The sequence below is a fragment of the Ixodes scapularis genome, unplaced genomic scaffold (genome assembly GCF_016920785.2).
Source record: "Ixodes scapularis isolate PalLabHiFi unplaced genomic scaffold, ASM1692078v2 PGA_scaffold12__126_contigs__length_90152505, whole genome shotgun sequence".
Lineage (NCBI taxonomy): Eukaryota > Metazoa > Arthropoda > Arachnida > Ixodida > Ixodidae > Ixodes > Ixodes scapularis.
Window position 1 is genome coordinate 12360007 of NW_024609838.1, and position 19938 is coordinate 12379944.

Below are 19938 nucleotides of genomic sequence, written 5' to 3' on the forward strand. Positions count from 1 at the left end.
AGGGCATGACAGGCTCACGCAAGATTGATATAAAGATTTGTCTACTGTTTGAGTCATCGGTGTTGTTCAGTTAACAGACAGTTAAATGGTGTTATTGCGGACTTCCGGGACTCGTTAAGTTACGCTCATAAGAGACACAAACAGGCTGAATTGGTCATTGCGTTTGGATGGCTAATAGGTTCTTCGTAAGCAGAAAATATGGCTCCCTATCAGTAAAAGTTATGCGAGCAGTGCATTCAGCACTGTCCTTTATCACGGGAAGTAATTTATATACAGTATGAACTTGCTGAAAGGAAAGACTACTGCGCATGTGTCACTTTGCACGCCGTACGCTGTGCGTTTCAGCAATTAACACCAACCAGGAAGTAATCGACGAGATTAAAAAGAATTCGTTCCGATACTTCCAATAACGGAACGATGTACGCGCAAAAGCGTTATAGGAGTATTGGGCACCGTTCCGGGGGTTATCGAAATGATCTACTAAAACTCCCTAAAGTTTGACTGGCCGCACCTCCCGCGTCTGCAATACAATCCGTCTGTCAAAGGAAGTGAAGGTAAACTGACCCGCGGTATCCACTCTTTCTGCATTGTTCCATATTTCATATAAATCACTGCAGTATGAACATGATCTACCTAGAGTTAACCGAGTGACTGAGAAATTACTTCTAATCTGAAAGAACGGCATCTGATATCTCTCTTTATCTTTACGTACTAAACGTTGAACTCTTTTTTTTTTTACTTTTAATTTAGTGTACACACGCGAAAAGGCAACTGACAATTTGATATATACGCGAAAGTTTTTTCACTATAATAATAAAAAAAAGAAGATAAAAAAAAAAGACGAACCTATTTCTTTGCACGCAAGTCGCAAATTGGGTTTTGTTAAAGGCATATTCACGAATTTCGTCCCGTATAACCGACGCGTGGTCCGTTTTCAAACTTGCGTGGAACATTTTTTTTTTTCAAACTCAAATTCTCGTTCTAGCTTTTATTTTTGTACTTTTTTTTTTATTGTTTCTTTTGAGAAGTTACGAAGAGGCGTCTTGTTACTATCGGAAGAAACGAAGATAAGAGGCGAGCCAGGCCGCGTACGCCTTCTATCTTAGAAGAGGTTCCACCGCCAAGACGGGCGCGCGCAATCGCAACCGATGCATACATCGTTCAGAAGTGCGCGGTTCAACTCGTTCTAATAGTCCCTACCGATCCGTGGACTTTTGTAGGGACCCTGTATTTGGCGAGCGGTGCCCCACTCGGAAACAATGTTTCACCGCTGGTGGGCACCGTGCTTCGTTCGACTTCTGCTCTGCTTGCAACAGACGCCTTGGATAGCTGCCAGGAAGCCAAACTTCATCATTATGATGATGGACGACGTGAGTTGACTCGCTCATGCGCCAGGCGTTGTACACCAACTCGACTCTTCGATGTCACGGCACAACGTTGGCGTAATCTCACGCGAATCTGCGCGTGAGATTCTGCGCGTGAGATTCTGCGCACGTGCACCGTCTACACCTGGGGGGCTATGTTTGACAAAATTTTCGATTCTCTTAAAAACGGGGGTGACGGAAGTGAGGATATCCCGTCTGGTTAGTTAGAGCGTTAGAGGCTCTCGTCATTTGAGCCTCTAACCGATCAGGCGCGATATCGTTACTTCCGTGACTTCCGTTTATTTTTAGGAGAAACGGAACATTTGTCGAACATAGCCCTCCTGGTGTGAGCAAACGCGGACTTGTTTGTAAACAGGGTCATACTCCCTTTCAATCTAAAGGGGTGTCAGTTACCGGGAGCTGGCCCACTTTTCCCAACGAAAATTTAAGATCCCTTATAACTTTTTTTTTAACAAGGTAACGGCAAGCTCCGGAACTTTGGCATCTGGTCCGAACTAAAGTCACTGGACTTTAGTCCCAACAGAGGAGGCTATGCCCAACCGCTCGCGCTATGCGCGGGGAGTGAACTTTCGGCGATCCGTAGTTTATATTTGCAATAAAATAAACAACGTAGTTTTGTTTTGTTTTTTGTTCGGCGACACGGTGAACTTGCAAATGACAAAGGTGCATACGTTGGCCAGTCAGTGTTAGGTCCCTGTGCAAGTCGTCTGCTTATTGCGCAGGAGCTGCGGTGACGTCACAATGACGCCGTGCTCTGATTGGCTCCGATTGAAATGATATTGGGTAAACCTGGATGCCACATACCTCAAAGTCTACCCATTATTTTTATTTTTTTTTATTTTTCAATCTGCCAATAAGAGCTCGGCGTTCTGACATCATCGCAACCCCTGTGCAAGAAGCAGACGACACTTGCGCCCCGCATAGCATTCCCAAGTCATGCGCCCTGTATACCTCACAACGCGATGAAGTCGTCGTAGCAATTCGGCAGTGAAGAAGAGTGCACCGTTGACCTTGCATTTCCAGATGGGCTGGGGAGACCTGGGTGTTCTGGGGCAGCCAGCGAAGGAGACACCGAACCTAGATCGGATGGCTGCAGAAGGGATGCTCCTCACGGACTTCTACACTGCGAACCCGCTCTGCTCACCCTGTAAGTCGAACAACTGTATCCGCGGGCGCACTGCTCATATATACCCCATACGAAAGACAGTCCGAAGACACGTCCCAAGACATGGATGAAGCAGATATGATTTGGACACACTCGAGTCGTATCCGCAGATAGTTCTGTCATTGCGTGTTTGCCGCGAAAACAGCGTCTTTTGTTTACGATACTGCGGCTGTACGGAGAACGCATGTCTGCAGGGAACATGGCGTCTTTTGTATACGATGCTGCGGCTACACGGAGAACCGAATCGCGAATTCGAACGAACACTGCAGTCACGAAATAAACGACGCTCTTAGAGTTTATCAGGTAAAGAACTTCAGATTTATTGATAGACACTCTACGAGGATCGATTCCATTTGAAGAATCTCAGAACGGTGCCTGAATACCGGCTGCAAATCATAAAAAAAAAAAAAAAAGATTCATTGCTTGTTGTATTTTTTTATTTATTTTTTTTTTTTTTTTTTTTGTAAGGCGTATACTTTACGATTTCTTTTCTTACAGCGAGAGCCGCTTTACTGACCGGTCGTCTTCCCATCAGGAACGGGTTCTACACTACCAACAACCACTCCAGAAACGGTACGTGTGTTCTATGTAGCCACGGCTATAAACAGCGACTGATCAAGGCTTCTATATGACACATGCAGCGTACACGCCGCAAGAGATTGTGGGCGGTATTCCGGACGAAGAGCTGCTCATCCCCGAACTTCTTGCCACCGCTGGTTACAGGAACGCGATTATCGGCAAATGGTAATTAGAATGCTTCCATCGCGCAAGCTCCATAGATGGGAGTACAAGAGCAAACATTGGAAGTCTTCAACGACTGGAGCCAGAGGGGGGAAGGGGAGGTGCCGTGTGCTGTTAGGGGTGGCACATCCCTACGTGACTAAGGGCCTACTGCTCCCCCTCCCCTCCCCTCCCCTCGCCCCCCTCCCCCCCCCCCCCCCCCCCCCCCCCCGGGCGGTTACGCCACTGCTTGTGGACGCTGCCATTGTAGTGCGTGGTGCAGAACGGGCGCAACTGGCAATTGTTACAACTCTTGAAAAGTAAAGTCAGTAGGCAGGCGAGTTAATTGATGTTACACATTTTTGAAAAAAAAAAAAAAAAACGGAGAGGACAGACGAAAAAGAGGACAAGTTTTGTGTGCTGTCCCCTTTTTCGTACGTGGTCCCCGGTTTTTTCAAAATGTGTTACAACTCGTACGACTTTCTGAGCTTTAGATACTGTCAAGACACTCAGGCGGTATTGTTGCGCCGACTTTTTGAACATTCCTTGATTACGAAAAAGCGTTTCGAACAATGATTTTAGGCACCGAAATTGCCCAAGTGTCGTTGGTCTGGAGCATAGCCTATTTAGTGGCTCCAAGTTTGACTATCGCGTAGCAAGGGTCTCTGCTCGTGCGAGCAAGCACGTGCAACCGCAAGCCTGTCCGAGTTGCGTCCACGCTAACGCTGCACGTGCTGAGAAATCTTTTGCTGACGTCATAGTCAGCATTCGGCCAATCGTGGCAGGTCGACCACTGCGACTTTTTCAATCACTCACGTCCCCAATAGACCATTGCAAGAAGGGCCACTAGCCACCGCCATGTCCTTGCTCGTGCGAAGAAGAACGTGCAATTCGAAGCATGCCGCGGCTATGTTCAAGCCACCGTGGTTCAAGCGCAAGCTGCACGTGCTTGCACTCGCGTGGCAACGGTCGGGCAACATGCTTGCCATTAGGGAGTTTTCGTAGATCGTTTTCGCCGTCCCGCAAGGCCCTCCGCAACCCGCTACGATAGCGGGAACTCCACAGTCAAGGCTATCGGCGCGCAGGCGCAGTAGCAACTTCTTCGTTGCAGAACGCTTAGCGGAGGGTGCAACGCGGTCTACGAAAACTCCCTATTGTCTTTTAGCGATGTGCGCGACAAAAGCGTCGCTGCGATCAGCTTTCCATAGAGTGCCTTCATACACACGCGCGCTTTTGCTTGAGTGGTGACATCTCAGCCATTTTTCCGCCCAATCGTTTTTTTATGCATTTTGAAGCGCGCGCAATCTGATGTCACTCAGCTCGAGGGCGTAGCTTTGGTTAATGCATAGACGCCATTTTACCGACCTAGTCACGCACCGAGCGCGCGAGAGCGTCACGCGCTGGCACATTCAGGGCAACAATGGATGTCTTCACCCTTAGACAGACAGACATGTAGGCACCCTACTTTCCACGATTAGCCAAACCGTGGGCATATGAGCATAGTCAGATTGTCAACTTTGACGGTGTTAGTTTCGGATTGCGATGGCTCCTAGCTTCCACTGTGCTTTTTAAACACACCATGCACCGAACTCCTCGTCGCACCTGATGGTCAGTAGCAAGGATAACAACTGGTGACGTCACGGCGAGGCAAATCCCAGTCGTGACGTCACGGATGGAAACCATAAGAGGGCGCCACCGAAACATCTCGGCGCTATTAGTATACCGAGACAGGACGATGACGTTTGGTTTGACAGGTAGCGCCATGTTACGCGGAAGTTTCGCAACTCTGAGACTGCCCGCGGCTGCACTCATTAGATCTGATTTCCAGCCCCAAAAGTCCGAGTGCTGAGTACGAGCGTTTGTGCTTAATCGTTCGGTACACCGAACGATTAAGCACAAACGCTATAGTTAGCGCGGCTGGCGGCCCTAAAGCACAACTTGGTGGGCCAAGTTGTCCTTTAGGGCCGCCAGCCGCGCTAACTATAGCAGCCGTCCGAGGTAACGTCCCTGGATATTTTTTTTAGTCCGAGGTTCCTCCTGTACACAGCCCTGGGGGCTACGCCGCACTGCAATCAACTGACCTTTTTCTGTTAAGCATCTGCGCATGCGTATACACACCCCACTTTGGCCTTACTTCCGCTGTCCCCATTTTTGGAGGGCACCGTCTTGCACGATCAACATTGTCAGCATCTATCCGTTTCTTTTTTAAGCATTTGTCGTGGCATGGAGAGCAATAAAACCATTCCGCAGAGACACTTAAAACAGCTTACGTGTAGGAATGTTTTCGCACTCCTACACGCAGCGCGCTCCCAAGCAGCGCGCCACGTCTTCCTTTTTCAGACGACGCTCCGGCGGTGACATGACGCTCCCCCACTGCGCAGGCGCGGCGCGCATGCCGGTTCCACGGCTTCCATGACGTTGTATCTGCGTCGCTGTGCTTTTCTCTGTGTTTTATTTTTGAGGCGCGTCCGCTTTGACCTCGAGCGGCCTCGCCGGCTTCCGCGAAGAAGCACCTGATATGACGCGTCGCTGCCAATGGGACTTTAAATGCCGTTTCGCTCAGCCAATGGGAATTTAGGTGCCGTTATTTGCTGCTACAGACAACGGCCACAGACGCCGCCGGCTTCGCTCCATGAGAATGCTTTCGCAATAAAACCGACAGAACGACACGATGCACGGCGATGGATCCTGACGGGCTGGGGCATGTTGGGCTGCCCTGCCATTGCTTTGAGCACCAAGAACCTTGGAGGCTATGGCCCTTCATTTGTGGCTCGCAGACAAACCTCCAGACGGTGACGGTTTCTCGAGAACAGTCCACGGACAAGGCTGTTTTATATAAAAGCTCATTCGGATAGTTCCGTCGTGTCTGGGGGATCTAGCTTCGCACGCGATTTCACGGATGTCCCGAACTCGCGGTCGTATTTTCACGCGACAGAACTCTATGAACTAGCCTTTAGAGGAACAGCCGAACAGGCTTGTCGACTCCCAATCGTGACATAGTTCGTCTCACGTTAGCACGCTGCTCCGCTCACCCGTTGTGGTCCCTCTACTCCTCCACAGGCACTTGGGCCACCAGGAGCAGTTCCTCCCTCTTCGCCACGGCTTCCACGAGTGGTTCGGGTCGCCCAACTGCCACCTCGGGCCTTACGACAATGTGGAACGCCCCAACATCGCTGTCTTCAGAGATTCTTACATGGTCGGAAGGTCCAGGCTATCACCGTTTGTTCGGGGTAAAATCACTGGACCTTGGGAAAGTATAGAGCCGAGCTCCCAAGATTAGTCGCCATTTCGGTCCATAGAATGGGCAGCTTCTTTTTGAACTCTGCATCCTTGGTGAGCCGATCCAAACTCGCGGTGAAAAAGATTGGCCTAGAAAGATTTTTTTTTTTTTTTTTATCCATAGATTGGGCGAAGCAGACGCACGAAGAACCATAGAGATCTGTGGAGGACAGCATGATTGATAAGTTTATTGCATATAAAGTACCAAAGAGTACCTATATTGGCGAGGAACGCTTTCAGTGCGATGATGCTTCATAGTGATCTTAGCTCGCCTGGTCCGGAATGACACTTTCGAAGATTTCAAAGGACCGAAGTGGCGACTACAACAGGTCCCGATCAGCCATGTTCTGTTTGTCTCCTGCTGGCAGGCACGGAAGGTATTGGCCCTATTTTCCCAAGATCCAGTGATTTTAGTTCGGGGATGTTCATCTTGAACAAGCTAAACACTTCAACGCTTGTCTTTCTCAATTTTCAGGTACTACGAAGACTTCGACATTGACCTCGGCACCAGGACGTCAAATCTGACGTTACAGTTCACGCAAGTACTTGAGCATTTCAACCTGAAAAGTTCATCGATCGTCTCACTATGCACACGCAAATTTCATGCTCTGAGGGAAAACAGCGTAGAATTAACATGTGTAATTAGACACACACAGAAAAAGAAGCTGCCAGAGTTGCATGTGTGACGCATGTTTCGTCGGCGACATTTCCCCTCGCTAGAAGCGTCGGTCTAACTTTAAGTATTTTTGAAGACTCCTGATAAGCTTCGTGATAAGTATTGGATAGGTCTATTTACAGAGACCCGAGAAGAGTGTACACAAGCGTTAGGATGCTCGCTTTCCCCTTCTAAGAAATATGAAGAAATAGATTAGATAGAGAGTAGGTAGAAGAGAAAATGAAGAGTGAAATAAGATAAGACACCATGGATAGCTATGTGTACACATGTATATGCACAAGTTCACTTGCGTGTATACGCGCCCGCGTTTCTCCCAGAAAGCACACGTTATCTAAGTGACTATCTAACGGCGTTCGGTGTACTTTGCAACGTTCTTCGATTTCAGGAAGCGGTGGAGTTCATTGGCCGACAGCACGACCGTCCTTTCTTTCTGTACTGGGCGCCGGACGGGAGCCACACCCCTGTGTACTCATCGAAGGCTGTCAGGGGGCGGAGCATCAGGGGGGCGTGAGTGTTTACCGTTATGCTCCATGTACGGTTAGCCACGTCCTTTTTTTTTTCTTTATTCATCTTGAACCTGCATCGCCATAGGGAACCATCGCAGGGGGCGAACAGACATGAAAGAAAAAAAGGTTTCCGCGTTTGCGGCACGAGCAATCTCCAAGGGCAGAGCATTCTATTCCTTAATGGTCTTTAACAAAAACAAAAACTTCTGACCCAATTCGTTTTTGGTACGAAGCTCGCTCTGAAATATAATTGGGAGATCAAAAGTGTGGCGAACTATAGATACCAGTGATTGTTTCATCGGCATAAAAATTTTAGACGAAATGTTCTTTTTCGCCGGAGCGCGCAATGAATTTTATCCTATAGCTCTCTCATCAAGTCACTGACACAACATTCAACCCATCTCAATCCACATCTTTCCCTCCCTCTCCCCTTTGGCTGTGCGAGTCTTTTCCCTGCCTGGAGAATAACATTTCGCATAGTCATTAAACCCCATTTCCCGTTTTATACCCCCCCATGGACGTACCGTACCAGGATAAAGCGAGCAGCACGGCTTTGCATCCTGTCTAATTTTTTTTTTTTTTTTTAATGAGATTCGGTTGATTTTGGGTCGTTTCGATGTCTGCAGTTACGGAGATGCCGTGCAAGAGCTGGACCAAAGCGTTGGCGTCATTCTCGACACGCTGCGCCGTTGGGGGATCGACAACAACACCTTCGTCTTCTTTACGTCCGACAACGGTGCCGCGCTTGTGAGCAAGACGGAAGGTATACCTTGGGATGAAACTTGAACCGGTGTCGCCATTCGCGAACCCTGGATGATATTTGCCGTTTGATCTGGCGGTCGTGGAGCCGCAATGCCTTGGTGGCTTTGTTCTAGAGCGGAAAGGATGTTATCACTGTTTAAAAAATATGCATGGTGTTTTTTTTTTTTTTTTTTGTTATACAAATGTTAAAACATCAATGCACCACCGTGGTTCCCACGCGCCCCAAATCTTTAGTGGTTTTGAATCACGTTCACCTGCGCAGACTGCATTAATGTAGCTCTCACGACCTTAAAAAAAAAAAAAAAAAAAAAATGTAAAGCTATCGAAGAAAGACACCCTGTATATCTTGCAGGAGGCAGCAACGGTCCTTTCCTGTGCGGCAAACAGACTACTTTCGAAGGCGGCTTCAGGGAACCGGCTATTGCTTGGTGGCCCGGAGTCATCGAGGCGGGAAAGGTATACGTCAACCTGGAGCTACGTATACAGATCAACAATAGACGTCGTCAATACCAGCTAAAGCCGCGGGGAAAAAAATGTTTTTTTTTTTTTCTTTTTTCGTGATCTAATTTTTACCGGTTATGTCGATCTTCTTATCTGCGAGTATTCGCGAGTATTCGCAGTTAGGGTGGACAGCGAATGAGTCGCAATTACGCCTATACTTTATTTCAATTATTCGCGTATGCAAAACAATATAACAATATGAATTACAGCATTCAAACCTCTTTTGGCGGAAACCTCTATTCCCACATCGGAATTCCTTACCTCATTAGGACGCCACTCCTGTATCCGTATTTCCTAATACTTCACCCGTATCTTTCAAATTTCTGTTTGATACGTATCGCATTACTTTAATTATTTAAAAAAATGAACTTCAGGATCAGTATTAACTGCGTCGCATTTATAGGGCCGGCTGTAAGCGCCCCAGGCCTCGGATGTCACCTCGATGATGTATGGTGTAACGTGACGATTGTTGTCAACATGACTGTCGTCACATGACGCTGACGTAGGCCCGAGACGTCCTGCCTTGCATACGAGACATCTGGGACGATTGGGGAACTTATTTTCACGATATCTACACTATGCACGCATTTGGTTCCTCGCAGGGAACAAGGCAAGTGGTGACTGTTGTGGACCTGCTGCCGACCATAGCGGAACTGGCTCAAGTTTCACTGCCCCCAGGACTGGTTCTAGACGGAACAAGCGTCGTACCGGCACTGCTCAAATCGCCCCACCGCCATTATGAGGATAAAACACCCGACAGGTGCGTCGCAACACAGAAAGGCCTCTCCACGTATGACACGGGCGCCACCGCGCGTAGACTTCCTTCGAGTTCCGGATCAGGCGCTCTAATCGGTCGTTAAAAATAACGTCAATCACGTCCAGGCAATGGCAACGTGCCTGTGCGTGTCCATGGACGAAACCTGTTAAAACGCTCAAAGTCAGCGCTGTGTAAGTGGCTCTTTCTTTTGTGTGCATGAGAGCTTTAGAGTGCTTGTTTTGAGGGTCCTTGTCAGTCCATGGACGAGATCGTCATGAGGGTCCGTCGTGAGCACATTCCAAGGACGCGCATGGACTATACCACGCAAAAGCGTTCCAAAGCGGCCGGAAGTGGCCGAGAGACGTCATTTCCGTCCGGCTAAAAGCCTGCGCACCGAATAACGCTGACACCCATGTGTGTATACAAGTCACGTGGATGCTGATAGTGAGAGTTTACCATAAGGACCTGCACGCCTCAGACTGCAGGTTGTCAAAAGAGTAGCGTGCTTTTTTTTCTTTTTTTTTTTCTCTCCACCTGTCGTGTATGCAGCATGGCTGTGGACAACGAGCTTTGAGGTCGTGCTTGAAGTTGTCGCAGGCAACCAGACACCCGTCACCCTCACCTAACTGCGTACAAACAACGGTGAACGCAGGCCCGTGTTCTACTACAGAGGCAACGAGCTCATGGCGGTGCGTAAGGGGGTTTACAAGGCCCACTTCTGGTGCTGGACCAATTCTTGGGAGCAGTTCAAGACGGTAGGGGGCGTTCTTGATATCATGTAGCACTTGATGTAGTTCTTGATATCATGTAGATATCTGCGGTGCCACAATATATGTAGCTAAAAGACTATTTTATTAGGAAGTTTTCGTATACCTTTTTCCCATCTCCGCTACGGTCTCCGGGACGAAGACTCCACTACTGCGCATGCTCGGCGCTAGCCTTGCCTGCAGAGTGCCAGATCTCGTAGCGGGTTGCGGAGAACGTTGCGGGAAACGATCTACGAAAAACCTCTATTATCATTTGTGGCAACGCGTACGCGCCCGTTAATTCTTGTCCCACCTTTGTCCAGGGGATTGACTTCTGCCCGGGATTCCAAGTGCCGGGCGTGACGACGCACACGCAGAGCAACTACACTGCGCATCCGATCCTCTTCCACTTGGGCCGAGACCCCGGAGAAAAGTTTCCCATCAAGTACGGGTGACGAGCAAAGTGAAACCTCACTGAGCTTTTGAGTTCATTTGATATCACAAGAAGAGCAGACCACGGGACCTGAACTGGACACTCGGCGAGAATGTTAATTGGCAAGATTTCTGGCCGCTGCAATTGGCCAGCGCCGGGCTTGATCTTGGCGCTGGCCAATAACGGTGGTCAGAAATCTCGCCGACTTTCTCGTCGGGTGTCCAGTTAGAGCCCTAGAGGACCCAAGCCCAACGCGCCTCGGTGCAGGGCATTGAGAATGTTTCTTTCTCCTATTTATTTTTGTTGCGGTTATTATTTATTTTTTCAACAAACAATAGAGAAATTCCCGACGCGGTTTATGGTGGCTCGGCCCCCCTGGGGTAAAACCCTGGTTTTGGACCCAGGCTCAAACACCGGACCCGGAGGTTTTCTGGTACCTGGAAAGTGGCGCATGTCACTCTAAGACGCTCCTCTCTTCAAGGAAGAGGGGGACAGACAATAAAGAAGGAAGCACCACATTCGTGGTGTTTTCTCCTTCCTTGTCTCTGTGTCCTTGTCCGAGCTGGATTTTATTTGATCTTGCTTATCTGCAGAAGCAACGTATTAGAAAGTCAGTTCCCATACCTCCGACGACGGTACCCGATAACGATATGGTGCATGCGTAAAGGCGCCGGCGGATTATCGGGTATCGTAATCGCATATTTTAAAAGCGGCTTCCGCTAAAAAAAACGTCCGGTAAATGTTTTTCTTTGCTCTTGTTTCGTTAATTAATAGGGTGGGGACTCATGAGTACAACGAAGGCATCGCTCCCATACTCCGAGCCTACCACGAACACAAGCGCACCATGATCCCAGGCAAACCGCTGCTCAACTGGTGCGACCTGGCTGTCATGGTAAACACAAACTCTTCTCGGCGGGATAGCTGGGCCGGAGACTCATCTATAGCTTCAAATGGGAATGTAAAAAAATGTCTAGGCTTCTTTTGTCTTCAACAGTCATCGGCGGCTGGTGCCAATGCATGTGAATGTCGTCTTAACTTGCCTTCCAGCACTGGGCCCCACCTGGTTGTGACCGGTTGAAGCGTTGTCTCCCGGCGCCACCGTCAAGGCCTTACCTCTGCGACTGGCAGCATTAACGGAGACAGGCATCACTCGCCCGCTAAATATCTGGAGAAAAATAAACGAACGGTGATAATAAAAAGGTTCTAATTCAAACAGACTTTTTTTTTTTTTTTTTTAATTCAAAGCGAGAGCTGAATTTACGGATTTTTCGCTTCTTGTTCCGGTCAATTATCAGTCACTTAATTCTTCATACGGTTGCACAAGAGGTTATTGCCTTTCCCTACCGCTTCGCTCTTAATTGCCAGATATGCGGGGAGCTTGACATCTCAATAAAACACACGAACGCAGGAAATGCCACTAGACACAAATTAGATTCCTTGTGCAAATTAAGTTTGCACGCTTCTGAACGGACCTTTGTATACCAATTTCCGCTGTGGTACGTTCATTGTAACACCCGTGCCACACGGGCAACTCGAATGCCATTTACAACGAATGACATTTGTGTGATCGGCGAATCAGCTCGCAATCTGTCGGGCATGGAATGCGCTATACGCCCGGAGTGTCGCGCGCTGATTGGCCGTCCGCTCAAATGTCATTCGTTGTAAATGGCATTTGAGTTGCCCGTGTGGCACGGGTATAAGATACGTTATTTGTCTTACGCCATTCCAGTGTTTTCCTTGAAACTCTGTTTGGGACGTACCTGCAGGGCCGGCCCTGTAGGTGGGCGACCTGGACAGTCGCCTAGGGCGCAATCGCTCCATTACTCCCCCCCCCCCCCCCCCCCCCCCCCCCCCTCTTTTTTGCTTTGTTTGAACACCGCGCCCGACACGTCTTTATAGAGGGCAGGGCCGTACCCAGAAAAAAATTTCGGGGGGGGGGGGGGGGGGGGGTTTGGGGACAACGGCGGCCATTTTGAAAATGTCTATTGTCTTATTTTAGCCTATGAATCATGTGCATCGGTGGCATATAATGGAGAGTTATAGCAAACCGGAAAACCGGTCCCGGTTTGGTACCCGGTAGCCGACCGGCGCCACTGCGCGTGCGCAGACGTGGAGATTAAAATCGCCTGGCTGCAAGTGCACCGACCAGGGCCGTACCCAGAAAAAAATTTCGGGGGGGGGGGGGGGTCAAAACCTTCCCCCCCCCCCCCCTGGTTACGGCCCTGATAGAGGGTATTCTCTAGACACCATATTTGAGGGCGGCGTTTAGAGCACATGCTCAGAACGAGCTTACATTAATAGGCTGCTAAGACCGGCAATCTTGATGGTGCAGAACGCACGGTTGCAAAAGGACTGTAGAAGGTCGCCGTCAGCACGCGCTCAGCAGTCGTGCACACAGCTATGGTGCTCCGATCACAGATGGCCTGATGGTAGTTACCGACCCTAATCTCTGTTAGCGACATGACGACGTGTTGTTTAGTAGGTTGGTTTAATCAGTAGTCTTGGGTATCATGAGTATACAACCAAAACGAGTCCGGCTCCCAAGTCCGTTTCTCCTCGTCTCCCCCAGTTCAAAACAACCCTTGGGAATTATCGCTGTCCTCCTTTCCCTCAATGCTGCCCCCCCCCCCCCCCCCCCCCCCCCCCCAATTCGTCCCTCACGCTGCAGGTCCGTCCACCACACTCTCTCTCCTGGTCATCCCGTTCGAAGCTGCACGTTGCACACGGCGCTGAGGGCGCACCAGCCCGAGGCGCCGCAGCATCCCCAGGCGTCGTGTTGCCGCAGAGGTCGCATTCCTCGTCCCAGAACACTCGACCTGATGGAGTCAATCACGCACACACAACACACGTCGGCAAAAGTGGGGTTCTAGCTTCGGCGTAGTTGTCCATGGCTTCCGGTCTCGGGTGTCCCGCCTGGAGAAGAGTCGGCCGCGTCTGTTGCCTTTGCCGATAACTGGCTGCCGCGGCACTTGAAAAAGCGACAAATCACGTTCCGCCGGGGTCCTCCCCGACAGAGTGTTCGGGGTACCCAGACCATGAGGGGAACTATCGCCTCCCGCACCCCACGGCGGCGTCGTGAGACGGTCCGTTTGAACGTTCGCCCTGCTGGTGTCCAAAAACGCCTGATAGACGGGTGACAGGCCGCCGCCATGTCTGCTCTGTGCGGACGAGTTAGTGCACATGTAAGCTTGCCAAAGCTATACGCTCACGCGCACGCTTCACGTGCTTGCACAGATGCGGCACGGTCAGCGGCGTTTGGTAATTTCCGTTTCCTTAGAAAGTTATGTTTCACTGTTGACAAACGACGACAATGAGCAGCCTGTGCAAGCATCGTTCTGAAACCTCCAGACTGCAGTTTTCAGAACCATGCTTAGACAGGCCTGCAGATCATCGTCGTCGTTTGTCAACAACTAAGCAGAATTTCCCAAGGAACCGGAAGTTGCCAAACGCCTCCACGTGCGACAACCCGGCTGCAGCTCTGTGCGAGCCGAGCACGAGATGGGACGAGCCATATCCACGCATTGGCGCTCCTTACAAAAACCGGTCTCAAGATTCTTATTAATTTTTGCTTAGACTTCTTGTTGACTTTCCGGGATCCTACTGAATTCCTTTATAAACGCACCTTGTTTTGATTATTGTCAAAAAAACTTTCACAAGAAAAAATACTAAACTTTTTTATAGACTTATTATAAAAAAATTAAAAAGAAGTTGTAATGACGTTTTTCTGAAAGGTTATTTTCTAAAAAATTCAAAAGGAAAAACAATAGATTTTTTGTTTTGTTTTGTAGAGCTATTTATAAAAAATTAAAAAGTCGCGACGTTTTTTTGTAGATTATTTTTTTAAAAAAAATATAAAAAGAAAACTTATTTACATCATTTCTTTATATTATTTTATAAAAAGAGAAATCTTTTTTTATGGTCTGCGGTCGTGTGCTGGGTCCGGCATGATGGCGATGGATATATGGTTCTACACAATCCTAGAAAAATGTTTTTTATTATTTTTTTTATTAAAAATGTGTTGACTTCTTGATCACTCTGATTACTTTCTTTTGACTTTGACTTCCTGTTGACATGGTCAACAGAAAGTTTGTTGATTTTGTGTTGAAACTTTTCTCATGATTTTCTTCTGCCTGAGTCGAAAGAAAAGCTGTTGACTTTCTATTAACCCTAAGTTGATCTTTTTCTGCTGACTCACTGTTGAAAGTGTCGTCAGAAATACTGCAGACGTTCTGTTTACTTCGTGTTGAAAACATTCAGTTGATTTTCTGTAGCCAGTGTCAATAGAAACGCTACAGACTTTCTGTTGACTTCTTATTGAACATGGTACATCTTGACTAAATGTCAAAAGTCACTAAGTTTCTCAGTGGTCTCTGACAAGTTGAGAACCGTAGGGAGGAGCTTCAGTTCTCCTGCCTCCAGCGCGAGCCTTCTATCCTTGACAACGCTTCGACGTCTCGCGCCCCTCGAGCTCGAGCGCGCAGTCAAAGCACGACGGAAGGCATGGGGGCGCGTGCTGGAGGTCAGGCGTTCGAAAAGCACGCCCTGCCGTTCTCACTTTGTAAGTGACTATCGTGACTTTCTTGACCCTATTCAACAAGTCAACTAGTAAAGAAAAGCAAAATAACTATTTTAAAGTGGAGCAACCGCCTTGACTGGCTTCGTCCTGAGTGGTGCTATGCAGAGAAGCGATAACATTTGTTTTAGGAGCGGTTTTGTGGATGTTGTTTTAGCGACTATGCGGAATTATTATTAGTTGTACCAACGTTTTTTCGTAAGAGATAGAGTCCACGAGCTTCGAAACACTGTCTTCCCTTTGACAGACTTTCGAGAAGGAGGTCGGACAGTTGGAACCTTAGTAAGTGCTGAAGTGGTCACCGGCCAAATGATTACCTTCAATATGTAGGCTATATAAGGCTCTGAAACAGTTAACGGGACTGTGATTCTGGTGTTGAGTGCTTCATGGTGTTTGCGTTTGTTTCCAACGCTTATTTGTGGGATGTGTAAAGGACACTATTTTCTAACAAAATTCAAAATTTATATTTAAAAAAATGTGTCCTTTCTTTAAAGGAGCTGTGCAACGTTATTCAATTGGAATGTTTTTCTCTCTACACGAGCTTACTGGCACAACTGGGACTCAAAGATACTCACACGCAACGCCATTGGCCAAGAAACTCCTTTGTTGCGCTGTAATTTCAAGGACAAAAGCGATCATTTTCATTCAATCTCTCTTTTGCAAAATTTGATGACGTAACTCGGGGATCGCAGTACACCCAAGTGACGGTATTTGAATGCGGTTCATAGATTGGACCCGAGCATTGCGTGGGCACTCGACTTGGGCTCGTGACAATTGCTAGCTCGAGAAGCAATCGGGTTGTGACCCGTGTCCAATCGCTGCAACGACGACAACAGCCGAGCCATAACAATGTCTGGAACTCAGCGCGTGTCCTGCGCTTTGCCGACCCCAGCGCGTGGCTATGATCAACACTGGCGGCATATAATCGGCTCCAGATCACGTGGCCACTTGTTCTGGCTGCGAGTTGAGGGGGTGAACGCTGCTCGTTTTTCTTTAATTTTTTTCTGGGACTACTATTGCGTGGGGTGAAAAACGAACGCGTGTTTCATAGGTCATTAACGTTAGGGATCCGTTTCAAGCGGTATTTGCGCAAAGTACAAAAATTGTTGCATCGCTCCTTTAAACGTTAATCTGCGGTTCCGTCAAAAGGAATTCAACAACATTTATGTAAGAAGGAATTCTAAAAAAATTAAGTGGCCAATTTTAACTAGGAGTTAAATAAGTTCTCAAAACAAAGTCTAAAAAGTTTAAAAAGAAATTCATCACTATTCCAGTAAATTTTCAACAGGAATTCAAAAGAATTTAGCTCCAGATTTTTGTAAGGGGCCTGTCCCTTGTGAAACTACAATCATGGCGGAGTCATGCATGCGTAGAACGCTTAATGAGATCGGTCTATCGTTATATGCTCGATCGCCTTTCGTTTTTGGAATACGGTTTTCGTCTGACAAACCGCTCGCGCTGGGCCACTACTCACATGTTTACTAACAACGTAATGTCGTACCTAGTAGATAGGGGCGTATAAAAAAAAAGGGGGGGGGGGGGGGGAAAGCGCCGCGGCCGGAGTTTACTTAGTGTGCTGGATGGTGTAGGGTGAGAGATAAAAGTTCCGCTCGCAAACGGAAATTCGTAGACAAAACAGTATACATATGTCCTAAACCCAAGATGAAGTCGTTTTTTTTTTTTTTTTTGCTTCGCCTGACTTATGCCCAGAAAGGTCCGTCTGTTGGCAGATCGAGGTGACCGCAGTCTCACGTGCCAGCCGCAGGATCCAAACGACAGCCGCTGTTGCCGCGCGAAGCTTTCAACGACGCGTTGTTTGCGAAACGGCCAGGAGGTTATTTCGGGGCTACGTCCCAGGGCCGGCAGCCCGGGTCCGCTCCCCACCCTCCCTTTTGTAGCTCCTCGCAAGAGGCCGCTTTTGATTTAGGCAGACGTCCAGGCCGAAGCCAGCATGTCCGCATCGAAACGTCTTGCTCCTCACGACCGTTCAATGGTAAGTCGAAGCCCCGATGACTGACCTCAAGGTCCACGCGCACCTATAGCTACAGACCGACGAGAAGGGTGCCTCGCGGTTCTGAGTCCAGACGGAAAATTTGCGCTAATGCGCGACGGAAAACGACATTGTCGCATCATGCAATGCCGGATGCGTCTGGATTATTTGTCTTTGTGCGCAGAGTGAACACGTCTGGTGCCAAGTTTCCTGACAAGGGCGGCAGGAAACAAGTCAGGATCAGTTTTGTCAGTTTGTCTGTTTAGATGGTAGATCGTCACCGCCATGGAAGTTGATGCGTGGTATAGCTTACAAATCCCACTGGCGTTTTGCGGTTGAAGCGTCCTCGCACTCAACAGGCATATCCGCCTCGCAGTATGATCACAATCGCTTACGATGATGATCCGTTGCTATGTCTGCACGGCACGTTCTCCTTCATAACGACGGCTGATGTGCACAGGCAACAACATGCTTTACGGAACAGCGTGCGTAGTCTCATGCGGTGTATAATATAGATCCCACCGCAATGTAAACTGATTTTGAAGAGTTCTAGTCACGCGCGCAGCCTAAGCCTGGAGGAAGGCATTTTCTGCGTCCGACATCTGCTCCTTGATGGGTTCACAGCCTGCATGCATCGTCACCTGCAAGTTCATCGGAGAACATTATCTGTTTTCCCCCCGTACACGTTTGAACCATATTGCCTCATCTGCGGTCAGGGACTTCAGGATTTTTTTAAAGGGTGCGAAGGGGACTTCAGGAATTTCTGAGATGTTTGAAGGGGGCACCGGTATTTCCTGGTGGGTTCGTTGGCCCCGTCAGAGGCTCTCCTGAAATGTCTGAAGTCCCCTTTACAATGCCTTGAAATGTCTGAAAGCCTGTCAAGAACTTTTCTAATGGGGTCGGGAAAACTTTCAGGCTTCTTGAGATGTCTGTGGGGCCAGGGCCTAGGTGGAGAAAACACATATCGCAGAATTAGAACATAGCTACTTCTTTAAGGACAGAACGAGCGGGATGATAGGGATAATTAATCTTGAGGAAAAAAACAAGAAGGATGGACAACAACAAACTTTCATGGTTGCCCGTCCTTCTGGTTTTCTTCCTCAAGTTTAATTAGCTACTTATTGTTTGCGATGGGAAAAAATAAGCGTTTGGAGAATGCCAATCATATATGTGTCCGGTCAAATTTTTATTACTGCCCTTCTATCAAACACGAGTCGGCTCCTGGACCCGTCTGTTACTGCCCGGGTGTTCGGTCTCCAAGGAGGCCACTGGGGATGACTGCCCCATTTGGAGAATCGACGAGGCGCCGGCCTAGCCATAGGCGTGCATACGGGGAAGGGGGGGGGGGGCAGGGGGGGCCCTGGCCCCCCCCTGATGACTTAGGTAGGGCGCAAATTTAGAGCGTGTTCGTTTTTTTTTTGTTTATTTATTGGGGGCGTTTTGATTGGAACAAAATCGGGATGACGCCGGAAGAAAGGAAGCAAAACCATCCCCACTTTGTTTTTATAGAACTTGAAACAGGAAACGGAGACCGTTAATCTGCGAGTGAGCCCTTACCCCAGAAAAAAATCGACACAAAAGTAAAGAAGACTGCTGCTGGGCGGAACGATTAGTCAAGGCTGCGCACCTGGGAATCTAGTCGCAGTGCTGCCGGGTGCAGCATCCTTCTGCGAAAATCCTCTGGTCTAAACGTTTCCGTTTTAACGCGAGGGTAAAGTACTGAAGGACACATGTTTCAACTCACGAAGGCATTTGTTGTGAAGATTAACGTTCACTGCAGCGTTTTTTTGGAAGGGGGGGGGGGAGAAAAAAAAATATCGGGAGGAGAAACTAGAAGGGTAGTGAGAAGCGAAGGAAAGAATGAGACAAGGTCTCCAAGCCACTCGGGTTAGCTCAGGGTGCATCTTTCTGTGAGAAAACATACAAGAAGGTTAGCAGAGCCTGGCTCTTCTAGGCAGCTCCATACTCGGCTAAGGGGTATTAAAGACGTCATCTCCAAGGACTCGTGCTAGGTGTCAATCTTCAGTGTCAATTATGACCAGCTTGTTGTCCAATGCAAACGACGCCAACCCGCTTTCCGCTTTAAAAATGGGAGATTTTGTTTTGGGTGGAGAGATATGTGGGCCTTCTCTACCGAAGAAGTTGCTACCTGGCTTGGAAGAAAGAAAAACCAAAAAGGTTAAACGGATAGAAGGAAGATTAGGAAATGGTTCAGGTTATTGAGGGGATAAGGTTGAGGTGACCATTTGCAGACAATCTGCAATTCTTTCTATCAGGAAGCCTAAGCGGTTTTCGTAAGCTTTCTTGGCTCGGGCTAGAGCCTAGAGCGGGGAAGAGCAGTTGTATTGTAGAGTAGGGAAGGTCACTGGGGGTGGTTTAGCGATGGAATAGGGCCATCGTGATATCGTCGTGTTTAGCACACACTACGTAGTTTTCACAGGATAA

At 48.4% G+C, this 19938-nt stretch overlaps 1 protein-coding gene across 1 annotated transcript; it reads left to right on the forward strand.

Moving 5' to 3' along the window:
- Positions 1-1259: 1259 nt before the first annotated feature.
- Positions 1260-12100, forward strand: LOC115311750 (N-acetylgalactosamine-6-sulfatase). Its single transcript, XM_040211576.3, has 14 exons — positions 1260-1370; positions 2409-2532; positions 3049-3123; positions 3192-3294; positions 6331-6474; positions 7025-7091; positions 7611-7732; positions 8358-8494; positions 8846-8949; positions 9597-9754; positions 10404-10506; positions 10821-10942; positions 11705-11822; positions 11978-12100. Exons 1-14 carry the CDS (start codon positions 1260-1262, stop codon positions 12062-12064), a joined length of 1575 nt encoding a protein of 524 aa, XP_040067510.1. The 3' UTR covers positions 12065-12100.
- The last annotated feature ends 7838 nt before the right edge of the window (positions 12101-19938 follow it).